The sequence below is a fragment of the Alexandromys fortis genome, unplaced genomic scaffold (genome assembly GCF_014885135.2).
Source record: "Alexandromys fortis isolate MF-2015 unplaced genomic scaffold, M_Fortis_MF-2015_v1.1 scaffold_173, whole genome shotgun sequence".
Classification (NCBI taxonomy): domain Eukaryota; kingdom Metazoa; phylum Chordata; class Mammalia; order Rodentia; family Cricetidae; genus Alexandromys; species Alexandromys fortis.
Window position 1 is genome coordinate 1178532 of NW_026068051.1, and position 14254 is coordinate 1192785.

The window sequence follows — 14254 nt, forward strand, 5'->3', positions numbered from 1 at the left end:
CCAAATTAGTAAGCCACAGAAGCAACACTCAGACCCACTTTCCTGCTTCAGTGCTGTTTTTAAAAAACAGCCTGAGTTAGCCAAAAAATGAGGTTAGCCAACGTATCACTCATGATTTTTTTACTTTTTTTTTTTTTTTTTTTTGGTTTTTCGAGACAGGGTTTCTCTGTGGCTTTGGAGCCTGTCCTGGAACTAGCTCTGTAGACCAGGCTGGTCTCGAACTCACAGAGATCTGCCTGCCTCTGCCTCCCGAGTGCTGGGATTAAAGGCGTGCGCCACCACCGCCCGGCTTCATGATTTTTTTTTAACATATAATTCACCATCTATTAAAGACAAAAGTGAATTTGAATGGCAGTTAGATAGGTATTTTTTTCATGTAGAATTAAAATGTATTTTTAGTTTTACATGATTCTTTATTGATTCATTGGGAATTTCACATCATGTACCTCAATCATGTTCACCTCTTAGTCCCTTTATATCCACCCCAGCTCTGCAGCATGCCCCCTCAAAGAACCACCCAAAATAGTAGCAACAAAACAATACAAAACAACCACCTTGCTCCTCTGTCTTTCCAATACCTCTTCATCCATCCTAGTGGCATTAGGAGCTGTGGTGTATCATGCTATACCCTTTTGTCCAGTCAGCTCCTCCCACAAAATGTTTGCTGCAATGAATCGTTGGTCTGGTTCAGGGTCTCTGGCTCCCCATCATCACTGCTCCACTGAAGCTCCTCAGATCTAGTGTTGCCCCAGTCATAGAAATCCTGCAGCTACTGTTCTGCAGGACCAGTCCCTGCACACGCTCCAGCGGGCCATAGATTGGGGAGACAATGGGGTGGGCCAGCCTAGCTGAGCTTGTCAGTCTGGGCCACTGGGACTGCCCCCCTCAGATGGGAGGTGGAACCAGCTCATAGAAGCCCATGTCACCCAGGCCAGCTCTCCCATGCCTGTAGTGAGAACCATCTCTACCATGGGAGGTGGGACCTGAATTTTATGAAATAATATCTACACGTTTATGGATTTTCATTTATTTTTATTACATTTTAATTTATTTATTTCATATGTGTTTGTGTAGGGCGTTGCACATGACACACTGCACATGTGGAAGTCAGGACAGCTTTTGGAGCTGGTTCTATTCTTCACATGGGCGCAGGGTTGGAACTCAGGTATCAGGCTTCACTTGCCCAAAGCATCTGAGCCCTCTCGCCTGCCATCCAAGAAGTTTTCTAATTAATGACTATATTAGCTTTAGTGAAAATTGATGGGGCGTTTTTCTTTTAACACCATTGCTTTCTTGATTTGTTTGGCCCCTTCTCTAAGAAAGCAGTGTTTATTTCTGCCTGGTAAACATTACAGAATTTAGGTAATGATAGTAACATTCTCTTTTCAGCATTTTCAGCTGTGCCAGTAAATCACACACAAGTGATGCAGATTATGGAGCACTTGACTCTACTTTCTGCCAGTGAACTTATACCGTATGCAGAAGTATTAACATCCAATATGAACCAGCTGCTGAATGCAGGAGTTCCACGGAGAATTCTTCAAACTGTCAATAAGTTATGGATGGTTCTTAATACTGTGATGCCAAGAAGGTGAGTTCTGTGTTCTGCTGTGTGCACTGGAGAAGTGTAGAGCTTTGATAATTACAGGAAATTCAGTTGTTGGGAAAATTCGCATGGCCACTTCCATCAGTGTTTTTGAGTATGTACTAATAAAATTCCTTTCTGAAGGTAAATATTTAAGGATACATACATTAGCCAGGTGCAGTGGTGTTAATCTTTAATCTCAGCATGCATCTGGATGGAGAATAAGTACATCTCTCTCAAGTCTGAGGACAGCCTCATAGTAAGATTTGTCTCTCACACAAAAAAAGATTTGTTACATTTTAAAGAATACTTTAAGAAATAAAAGCTATTAGCAGTTTGAGAAAGTTCTGTTAAAGTAGTTTCCTCTGTGTAGTTACTTGAGGCTGACTGTTTCAGATCACTGTGTCTCACATCATGGCTGTGGTTCCAGAGTCTGCTGCTCCTCGAGTCATGTGCACTGCTTTACATCCCTGATCCCTAACCCATAATCCATGCAGTTAGATCTGCATCTGCAGCAGGAGCGAGGCATCAGGATGTCTGAAAGCAGAGCCACAGATGATGCATTGTGTAGCAGAGATTGGAGAACAGGGGTGTGCTTCGCTTGTGTTCTTCAGTTGGTGGGTGCTAGTTCATAGATTGTATCATAACACCTGGCCGGTTAGACAATAGTAACAGTGATTTTACTTAGCTGAGAGCTTGGTTTAGTAGTTCTGGGAATTGGGAATAGTTATGCTTTTAAATTCAAATGTTATTTAACATCAAATTAATAAATACCCATAATATAATGTCTGTTTCACACTTTTCTATTTTAGACCATGACTACTCAGAGGAAACCAGTTTCAGTTAAAAAAGAAAATCTAGCCAGGTGGTGGTGGTGCATGGCTTTAATCCCAGCACTTGGGAGGCAGAGGCAGGTGGATCTCTGTGAGTTCAAGGCCAGTCTGGTCTACAAAGTGAGTCCCAGGACATCCAGGACAGTTTGCATGGAGAAACCCTGTTTTAAAAACAAAACAACAGCAACAACAATAAATCTAATATTTACATTCCTTAATTTTAGCTCAGTAATAGGCTTATAACAAATACGACCTTTTGTTTATCTGACTTAGTCATTGCGAAGTTTAGCAGTCTGACTTGCTCTTCCTTTCTGTGAATCCCCTTCCCTCCCTCCCTCCCTCCCTCCCTCCCTCCCTCCCTCCCTTCCTTCCTTTCCTTTGTTGCTGGGGAATCACACTCAGTCTATGAGCATGCTAGTCAGGTGTGCTGCCCCTGAACTACACTTCCATAATGGTTTCTTTCTTACACATGAGTGCCATTCCCCATTCTTGCATTGTCATAATACTTGCCCTGTTTCCATTTGTTATGCTATCAGTAATAAATAGTTCATCCTATACTCTTTATTAAGATGAGCTTACTCTATAGTAATTACAGCATATAACCAATCAGTAGTTGATTTTCATGGGACGCATCTCTTTCTATCTTCACTTTCCCTGGAGCACGCACAGCTGTCCTTCAACCGCTGCTGTCTGTGCTCTGCTGGGAGCCCTGTTTTCTTTCCTGGCTTCTGTCCACATGGAGCACATTCTGCAGTGCTTCCCGAGAAAGGCTGAGTGGGGGTGAGGGGGAGGTGGGTTTTTTTTTTTTTTTGGCGATATTTTTGGAGGTTTTATTCTTTTCACATGTGATTGCTATTTTGCCTAAGTGTAGTTCATAAATTCGAGTGCACTGTTTTTCTAACTTGGAATTTCTACTGTGTAGCACAAGTTCTAATTGTTCTTAATATCTGACCTGGAGTCAGATATTAGGGGTTGAATGCTGAGAGATCAGAGAAGCAGAGTGGCAGCCCTTTTACCTCTACCACTGCTCAGACCAAAGGGGTGATCCTGTCCTCAGACTGCGACTTCAGACTGTGTCCTCTGACTGACGGCTTCAGACTACACCTCAGACGGAATACTCAGACTGAGTTACTGTCTTGCCTTATAGTCCTCTCTCTACCCAGCCATAAATTTTTCTGTCTCCACCTCCCTAGTGCTGGCATTAAAGGCATGGGACTCCCAAGTACTGGGATTAAAGGTGTGAGCCACCACTGCCTAGCCTCTAGTGGCTTAGCTCTGCTCCCTGCTCTTCATGCAAGCTTTATTTGTTAAAACATAAATAAAATATCACCGCACCGCTGGCTATTGGTGATCTGGTGTTTACTGTTTTCCAGCCCTTTGTATATGACCATTGTTTTTTCATTCATAACAGGCGTTCCCTCCCTTTGTGTTCTGGAATTTAATAATGAAGTGTTTTGATGTTTATCTTTTTTTCCTCTTCATAGTATTGGGTTCTTGGTTGCTTTTTTGTTCTGGTGAGCAGTGTCTTACTTTTTAGGACTTTACTTCTTGAATAAATTGAATTGTGTGCTTTGTGTTGGTATGTGCATGTGAGTGCAGGTGCCTGAGGAGGCCAGAGATAGTAGGTGCCTGGGAGCTGGAGTTACAAGTGGGTGGGTTTGAGCCACCTTACCTGGGTTCTGGGAACTGAATTCCAGTCCTCTGGAGGAGCAATAAATGCTCTTAACTTCTGAGCCATCTCTCCAGCCCTAGTAATAATGCCCTGTTTTAAAGCCTGGACGTGGTGGAACATATCTGCAACAGGAGTACTCAGAAGACAAGGTATGAAGATCAGGAATTCCAGGATATCCTGGCATACACAGGGAGAATTTATCTCATCTGTATAACTCTGGCTGTTCTAGGACTCACACTGTAGGCCAGGCTGACTTGAACTCAGAGATTGCCTCCTGCTGGGATTAAAGGCTCGTGCCATCACCACCAGGCCCTTTTTTCCCCTTGCTAATATTGTTCCTATATTTTCCATTGTTTTGGAGTTTTTTTCTTTCTTTAGTGTATTTTAATCTTTTTCTAAATAAAACTTCTTGTAAATGTCTGGTCCTTGGATCCTGTTTCATATTTAAGTGTCAAGTTCTGTGTGAGACACTGTAAGAGATCAAGTACCACCCATGGTGTATTTTCCTCAGCAATTCTCTTATATGGTCAGCTTAGCCATATCTGTAATCTGCCGGATTTTAAAGTAATATTTTACAGTGAGATATATTATATTTATGGGGATAGTACAGTTTCAAAATTGTGGTAATTTTGATTTTTTATTTTTACTAAACTTTTCCTCTTAATATGCTAAGTGTGTTAGGACTGAGTTTTTAATTTACATTCTTCCCAATTGTTATGATCATTCCACCTCTGCTGCAAAGACTAGAGGCTGCTGTGTTTGTTGTTTAACTTACCTTTGCTTTAAAGACATAATAATATATCATAGATGTTTAGTTTTTGTTTGTTTGTATTTTTTTTTTTTTTTGAGACAGGATTTCCCTGTGTAACAGACCTAGCTGTCCTAGAACTAGCTCTTGTAGACCAGGCTGGCCTCAAACTCACAGGGATTCACCTGCCTCTGCCTCCCAAGTGCTGGGATTAAAAATGTCTAGTTTTTAATCCTTCAGAGTTTATTTATTCACAGGGCAGGGGATGTAGCTCGGTCGGTAGTGTGCTTGCCTAGCACACATGAAACCCAGAGTTCCACCCCCAGCAGTGCATGAACCAGTCATGGTGGCACATTCCTGTGATCTCAGCACTCAGGAAGAGCTGCAGGAGAATCAGAAGTTCAGGTCTCCTCAGCTATATAGTGAGTCTGGGGCCAGCCTGAACTAAATGAGAGCCTTGCTCAGAAACGAACAGCAAAGGAAATCCAAAGGTTTTTCACACCGTTTTTTCTTTCTTTCTTTCTTTCTTTCTTTCTTTCTTTCTTTCTTTCTTTCTTTCTTTCTTTCTTTCTTTCTTTTTTGGTTTACTTGAAAATATTTTCCTTCCTTCTTTTCTTCTACCTTCTTATTTATTTATTTATTTTTTTAAAAAAGGACTAAATGACCATTGAAACATAGCTATTATGAACATGTGACTTTTTTTTTTTAATCAGGTTGTGGGTAATGACGGTTAATGCACTCCAACCTTCCATAAAGTTTATACGACAACAAAAATATACCCAGAATGATTTGATGATAGATCCTCTCATTGTCTTGAGGTGTGACCGGAGGGTTCACAGGTAAGTTATTTGAATTTCATTTTTTTTAATAGAGCTGTACTTTGTAGAATCAAGAGAAATGAAAGAAAATAATTTAATATTCTATTTCTGTTATAAATATATATGTAATATATATGTATTTTGTAGCTTTTGTTTTTCTAGCAGCATATATTCATAATTTATAGTCAATGTATTATTTAGTCTGTGTACAATAAAATCTTGTCTTAAAAAAAGGCATTCTTGGCTTTGGTAGTCATGAGTAGGGCTTTTCTGTCTCTCGAAAGGCAGCTGGTGAAGAACAGCACCATTGCTAGCTCACTGAAATGACTTTGCTTCTCGTGTTTTATTTTGAAACAAGGTCTCACAGTACGGTGAGGGAGACCTTGAACTCCTGGTTTGGCTCCTAACTTTCCTGCCTCAGTTGTCTTAGTGCTGGCATTAGAGGCCTTGTCACCTGATTTTAAAGCACCGGCACACTTCCATGTCATCCCATGCTCTAAAGCTGCCACCTGTTTGACGTCAGTTGTGATGTTAGCTTCACCAGTTCCATATTTGTCTTTATTTTCTGGCTAATTGTTTTGAAATGGCTTCATTTCAAAAGGCAGAGGTTAATGAACAGAATTTAATATTTGAATTTCAAGCTGTCATTCTAAGTAATTGTAAAGGTAAATAAATTGAGTGGCCTACCTTTAATGGTCAACATCACCATGGGGAAAGAAGGCAAAATGTATGGAACTTTAACTAGCGTGGTCCTATGCAGCTGAGTGATGTACTAAATGAATTGCTGCTGTTGTTTTTGTTTTTGTTTTTTTTGAGTCAGGATCTCACTGTGTAGCCCTGGCTGACCTACGACTAGCTCTGTCAACCAGGCTGACCTTGAACTCACAGAGATCCACCTGAGTACTAGGATTAAAAATAAGCACCACTGCACTTGATCAAAATGAAATTTTTTCCTTTTTTTTTTTTTTTTTTTGATACAGGGTTTCTCTGTGTAACAGTTCTGGCTGTCCTGGAACTCCTTTTGTAGACCAGGCTTGCCTCAAACTCACAGAGATCCACCTGCCTCTTTCCTGAGAGCTAGGCTTAAAGGCATGTGCCACCACCGCCCAGTTGAATCTTTTTTTTTTCTTTTATGTTAAATACTGTGCTGGGAGATGGAGAGACAGCTTAGTGGTTGAGAACGCTGACTGCTCTTCCAGAACACCTGGGTTCGATTCCCGGCACCCACATGGCAGCCTACGCCTGTCTGTAACTACATTTCCAGGCTCTCATACTTTCACACAGACATGCATGCAGGCAAAACACTAATAAACAGAAAATAAAAATAAATTATTTAAAAAAAAAACAAAGAAAAATACTGAACGCCTTTAATCCCAGCACTTGGGAGGCAGTTGGATCTTTGAGTTTGAGGCCAGCCTGGTCTACAGAGTGAATTTCAGGATAGCCAGAGGTATACAGAGAAACCCTGTCTCAGGAAAATAAAGTCAAAACCGACCAACCATCAAACAACAAAAACAAAAAAGAAAGAAATAAAATGAAAAGAAATACTGGGCTTGGGAGATTGCTCTTCTACTGCTTTTCCCTGGGGTTGGAGTTCGCTTTCCAACACTCCAGCACTCTCAGACTGCTTACAGTTGCCTATAACTCTAGCATCAGGGGATCAAACGCCCTCTTTCTGGCCTCTTCAGGCACTGTACTCTGTGTAATACACATACCCATCTACACACACACACACACACACACACACACACACACACACACACACACACAATGTAAAACAAAAAGGTTCTGGAGAGATGGCTCAGAGGTTAAGACCACTTTTTGCTCATGTAGAGGACCTATGTTTGGTTCACGGCACCCACATGGCAGCTCACAACCATCTGTAACTAAAGTTGCAGGGGCTCTGACTTCCTCGAGTACCAGGCACACATACATGTGGGCAAGACATTCATACACTTAAAAAAATCTAATATAAAGTAATTTCAAAAGAACTTCATATAATTTAAAGCATAAAATCTTTCTTTAAGAAAGTTAGGAAATATGTGGAGGAGATGGGACCTGAGTAGCATTTTAAAGGATGGACACAGGGCAACATCAACTAAAACAGGTAGTGTTGCATAATGGTACATGCATAATGGGTCCAGCATTTTGTGGGCCCAAGCACTTGGATCAGGAGTTCAGGGTCATTGTCATCAACTATATGAGTTTGAAGACAGTCTGGGCTAGAATTAGACTCTGTCTGTATAAACAAAAATGGGCTGGTGAGATGGTGGAGGAGGAAAAGGTACTTACTGCCAAGACTAATGGCCTAAGTTTGACCCTTGTGATACAGATGGTAGAACTGACACATATATACCCAAATGCACATGCACACAAAATACATGAACAAATAAGAATGTAAACACGAACAACCCCGGCAGCCACAGAACCTCCACAGCCACCAGAGCGGACAGCACAGCGATGGAGGAAAGCTGCTCCGCTTGGTCTTGACTCTTCTGAGACAAGCTCACTATCCAGACCAGGCTGGTCCTGGCCTCATGCTGCTCTTCCTGTGTCTCTGGAGGGCTAGGATTACAGATGTGCATCTGCATGCCCTATTTTCATGGAAAATATTTTGAGAAGAATATTTGAAGCAGAAGGTTAAAATTGAGAAATGTGTGCTTTCCGATTGAGAAAATAAGTTGAGGTTAGACTATGAGAGGGCTTTGACTTTTAGGCAAAATAGACTAAAGTGCCTGCTGTGAGGACCAGAGTTCAGATCCCAGAACCCACATGGGAGATGGGGATAGAGGCAGACGACACTGGGATGAGGCAAGTTAGCCAGCCAGCTTAGCCAAATTCATGCACTGAAGGTTCAGTGAGACATTGTCTCAAAAAATAAAGACACTTTACATTATCCTTTGGCCTCCACGTGTGTGAGCGTGTTTCTACATCTACATTAACAAATACATACAGTGCACACACACACACACAAATAAATTAAAAAATAAATCTATCTTGCACATATTTATTTGGTATCTCCCAGTAGATGACATTCTCAAAGTGATAAAACTTTTTTAAAAAATCACCTAAATATAGTTTGCTGAGGTCAAGCTTTTGTAGGAAATAAGAATCAGTAGAATAAGCTTGTGGCTATTGTATTTAAACCGACAGTGTAGTCTAGAAAACAGACATTTCTTTTACTCAGTGTTTGACTTTATTCATTATTGTGTGGGGGGAATGGTATGCATACTCTGACATGTATGTGAAGGTCAGATGACAACTTCATCAAGTTCCTCTCTCATGCTCCATTTTTGTGGGTTCCAGGTCACAGGGCTTTCATGGCAAGAGCCTTTATCTGCTGATTGTAAAACAAATAACCTATGTTAAGAATCTGCCCAAGTAGATGACTTTGCCTTAGTTCTATCTGTCGAAATTTGCTGTTTGAATGGATGTGGTGTTTTTGTAGCTTGAACCTTTTGCTTGAGAACCTTTACTTATATTAGTAGGTGTGTATTTGTTGTTGTTGTTGTTGTTTGTTTGTTTGTTTATTGAGACACGGTTTCTCTGTGTGGTTTTGGAGCCTGTCATGATACTTGCTCTGTAGACCAGGCTGGCCTCAAACTCACAGAGATCTGCTTGCCTCTGTTTCCTGAGTGCTGGAATAAAAAGTGTGCACCACCACCACTGGTCAAAATACTCATTTTTAAGAATTTTGATTCATGTTGCCATCCACAAGGACTCAGCCAGTTTACATTTATATTCCATTGTAGTGTTTTATATTGTATACCTTCTTGTTCATTTCTATTTTATATTTTATAGGAAAATGAAAAATGGATTTATTTTATATTTTTATTAGATTGAATATTTTAATATGTTGTCAGCTATTGTTATTTCTTGTTTATCTTTCAGAAAAACTTTTTTTAATAATTTATTTTTATGTTATGTGCATTGATGTTTTGCTTGCATGTATGTCTGTATGAGAGTGTTGGATCTTGGAGGTACAGACAGTTGTGAGCTTCCATTTGGGTGCTGGGAATTGAACCCAGGTGTTCTGGAAGAGCAGTCATTGTTCTTAACCACTGAGCAATCTCTCCAGCCCTTAGAAAAGTAGATGGGCCGGGTAGTGGTGGCACATGCCTTTCATTCCAGCACTTGGGAGGCAGAGGCAGGTGGATCTCTGAGTTCGAGGCCAACCTGGTCTACAAGAGCTAGTTCCAGGACGGGCTCCAAAGCTATAGAGAAACCCTGTCTCAAAAGCAAGCAAGCAAGCAAGCAAGAGAGAGAGAGAGAAAGAGAGAGAGTGAGAAAGAGAGAGAGTGAGAAAGAGAGAGAGAGAGAGAGAGAGAGAGAGAGAGAGAGAGAGAGAGAGAAGAAAGAAAAGAAAAGGAAGTCTCACTCTTGCAGCAGTCATTCTGACATTGGTAAAGCCAAATTCCTTGTTGGCTTCTTTTGACCAATTCCAGGTCTATCTCCAGAGGAAACTTAATTGTTGTATCTATATAGCCTCGTTCTTCATTGTGCTGTAAAACTTATAGTTCTTGTTGTGGGTGGTTTTAAAAAACATTGCAAGTAGTGGCTAGGGATCTAATTCAGTACCAGAGCACTTGCTCAGCATGTTCAGCCTCAAACACCTTGTGTGCATGCGCGCGCACGCAAACACACACGGGAGGGGGAATAAAAAATGAAAATATGTATTGTAGACTGAGACAGGAGGACCATGAATCCAAAGTCAGCCAACAACCAGAAGGAAAGCATTTCATAGTACTACTACAGGGATGATTCTGTTCCTAGAAACACTTGGTGCGGCCTCAGTGTTCCCTCCCGTGCTGGCGTCATAGTCCTGCCTATCTCCTGACTATTGGCTGGTTTCACATGGGAATTAGCAGGGTTATTTCCTAGAAGCTCTGATTCACGATGTCTAATTTGACATTTAAATTTTTAAAAAATATTTCAGATCATTTTGTCCTTTTGGAAAAATCATTACAGTTTATTTAATCATGCATGGGTAGAGGCCATTATTGTTTCCACTGTGTTTGTGTGTCTTTAGTGCTAGATGTTGAATCCAGGGCCTGTGCATGCTAGGCAAGCGCTTCACTGCTTGCTGTTTTCCCAGTCTCCTTTGTAGTCTTTATTTTCAGATGGGCTTTTGCCAAGTTGCCCAAGATGGTCTTGAATTTGTGATTTTCTTGCCTCAGCCCTGCTCCAGCAGTCCTGATGTGTACCCAGTTTATAGATGAGGAAACTGAAGCTCAGCAAGTAATTTGTCCAGATTAAATGGATGCTCATTCACTTTTAGAGTACAGAAGTGTCTTGCTTTCTTGCACCAAAGAAGAGGAATAGAAAGAAATAATAGTCTGTTTTATTTCCATCTTTGTCAATAATGGAATGTGTATTTTTGAAGGCTCTGTCTAGGAGATTTACTGCTTTGTCATTTTTCATAAAAAACTTATATCTTTTACTACATTAATTACATTTTATTTTAGCTGATAAAATGAAGAAAGGTGTTTTGAATCTTGAAGTGCAAAAAATAAGAAATACAATATATTTATTGTTTTGGAGGGCAGTGGTCCTGCTCTGTGGCCCTGGCTGGCTAGTATTTACCACCCTTGTGATTCAGCTTCCCCAGTGCTGGGATTATAGGCAAGCACCAGCACACCCGATTTAGGCCTTTAGGGATGAGTATTTTATTGGGAAAAGTTGTTAAACTGTGTTTTTCAAAGGATGTAAACTTAATTGGTTAAGTTCTAACTAAGGTGTGTGTGTCTGTGTGTGTGTGTGTGTGTGTGTGTGTGTGTGTGTGTGGTTTTTCAAGACAGGGTTTCTCTGTAGCTTTGGATCCTGTCCTGGAACTAGCTTTTGTAGACCAGACTTGCTTTGAACTCACAGAGATCCGCCTGCCTCTGCTTTGCGAGTGCTGGGATTAAAGGTGTGCACCACCACTGCCCAGCTAAGTTCTAACTAAGTTTTAAATTGATATTCTTCCTGATACATTTTCTTCTTTGTTTAGGTGCCCCCCAATGATGGATATTACTCTACACATGCTGAATGGGTATCTTCTCGCATCTAAAGCTTACCTCAGTGCCCATTTGAAGGAGACAGCAGAGCAAGATCGGCCTTCCCAGAACAATACAATAGGTTTGCTTGGACAGGCTGATGCCCCGGAAGTCACCAGAGAAGAGCTGAAAAATGCATTACTGGCTGCCCAGGTAAAATTTGCTAAAGTTAAATTAAGTCAAATGGCATGTTTGTTTGTTTTGTTTTGTTCTGTTTTTTTTTTTTTTTTTTTTGGGTGGGTTTTGAGACAGGGTTTCTCTGTATTACATCTCTGGCTGTCCTTGTAATTTACTCTGTAGACCAGGCTGGCCTTGGACTTACTGAGATCCACCTGCCTCTGCCTCCCAAGGGAGGGATTAAAGGTGTGCACCACCACCACCACCACCACCACCACCACCACCACCACCACCTGGTAATGTTTGTTTTAACTAAATAAATAGATCACACATTGTGCCCTGTATACACACTGTTGACATTGTGAGTTCCTTTTATTTTAGAACCTAAAACATGATCATCTTTGCTTCTGAGTATCAGGTGGATTTTCACTATGAAAGTTTAATACATATTTTAATAGGATTTATAGTCAACAAATTTAAGCCTTTTATCAGTTTTAAGTTATATCTTCACTTGATCAACACATTTATTGGACACCTGTGTGTCAGATAGAATTCAAGCACCAGGGACATGGTAGTAAAGGAGGTATAATCTTTGGTTACCTGATTTTAAAGATGAGATGGTACAAAAGGAAATCAGATGTTGGAGACAGAAAATAAACAGCAAAGTAAGTGAAGACATAGTATTGTAAAATGTCAGGCTGTCCTTTCCATATAGGTCCCTTCTCAAGCCCTGCCCTCTGGTGTGACAGAGAGGAAAATGGGGACACACCTGTTAGGATCTTGAGGAGAGTGGGAGGGCGAGAGGAAGGAAGGGAGTCAGGCGTGGGTCGCCTTTGGAGGCCTTTGTTTCAGGTTACCTGTCCGGTAGATGTTCATGAAATCTTCCTAGTAGTTGATGCCAGGTGCTTCTTTTTTTTTTTTTTTAATTTTATTTTATGTGTGTGGTTGTTTGCCTGCACTTATGTTTGTGTATCATGTCTGGAGAGGGTGCTGGATCCGCTGGGGCTCGAGTTACAGACTGTAGTGAGCTGCCACGTGGATGCTAGGAGTTGAACCCGGGTCTTCTGAAAGAGCAGCCAGTGCTCTTAACCATGTCATCTCTAGCCTGTGGCATGTGTTTATTTTTATGAGAAAAGTGTATTTTTTCAGACTCCTCAGGAGTTTGTAACCCAAAAAGTGTGAAACTCTCTGCACTGTAAATTGCTCAGTTCTTCTCTAAGAATTACCACTTTTATGGTGTTTGTGTGTTTCAAAAGAACTATTGCGCCATTTCTGTTCATATGAAAAAAGAGATTTCTTTTTCAGGTCAACTTCTCAGACTTATTTTTTCCCCCAGAGTAGACTTTTATTCTCTTTCATTGTTGTTTAGACATTGGTTTGTTCTAGGCTGACGACTTTATTATTTTTTAAATTTTATTTTACATCCTGCCTGCAGTTTTCTCCCTCTTCCCATTTGCTCCCCTCAACTTCTCCGACTTCTTACATCCACTTTTTATCATCTTGTAGGATAGTGCAGCTGTCCAGATTCTCTTGGAGATTTGTTTGCCTACTGAAGAGGAAAAGGCGAAAGGTGCCAGTCCAGACATGTCCCTCAGGAATACTCAAAGTGTCATTACCAGCAGCACACCACATAAAGAAACGGAGGAAGGAGAAGCCAGTCTGCTCTGTAACCTCCGTGAAGTCCAGTGCCTTATCTGTTGCTTGTTGCACCAGATGTACATTGCTGATCCCAACATTGCCAAACTTGTTCACTTCCAGGTGCGTGCTCAAAGAATGACGTGGAGTTTTTGAATTGTATTTGTTATGTAGGGTTTTATATATTAAATTAATATAGGAAATTTGAAAATGAGAAAGGATCATGATCCCATGCAATATACTGAAAAATCCAAATTCTGACTATTGATAAGATACTCTAATACTTTCTGTTCTCTGTTCTAATGTATGAGGAAAGTGCTGTTCTGAAACAGTCACAGACATTTGGTACTCAGAACAGATGCTACAGAAAGGAGGTGAAGCTTCTCTCTGTATTTGACTTCTCCCTTCTTCCCGAGACAGGGCTATCCCTGCGAACTTCTGCCTCTGACAGTTGCGGGCATCCCTTCTATGCACATCTGTCTGGATTTTATACCGGAGCTTATTGCGCAACCTGAACTTGAAAAACAGGTAGTGACCATTTTAGAACTTGATGAAAAATTGGAAGATATTTTATAATTTTTAGTAGTCTTTTCTAAAGAAATATATAACATTTGGATTTTGTATTCCAGATATTTGCTATACAGCTGCTTTCTCATTTGTGTATCCAGTATGCATTACCAAAGTCACTTAGTGTGGCTCGCTTAGCTGTCAATGTCATGGGAACTTTGCTAACAGGTGTGTAGCCAATCCAGCATCAACAAAAGCATCGAATAACGCTTACTACTGACTCAGAAGCGTGCCTGTGTGTGTG

The 14254-nt window shown here is 40.8% G+C and overlaps 1 protein-coding gene across 1 annotated transcript in view; it reads left to right on the forward strand.

Moving 5' to 3' along the window:
• Ints2 (integrator complex subunit 2) overlaps positions 1 to 14254 on the forward strand; it is a 52736-nt gene that overhangs the window by 33195 nt on the left and 5287 nt on the right. Inside the window, 6 exon segments of the mRNA XM_050119515.1 lie at positions 1390 to 1591; positions 5552 to 5677; positions 11646 to 11844; positions 13315 to 13566; positions 13864 to 13971; positions 14073 to 14178. Coding sequence (XP_049975472.1) covers positions 1390 to 1591; positions 5552 to 5677; positions 11646 to 11844; positions 13315 to 13566; positions 13864 to 13971; positions 14073 to 14178 — 993 coding nt within the window.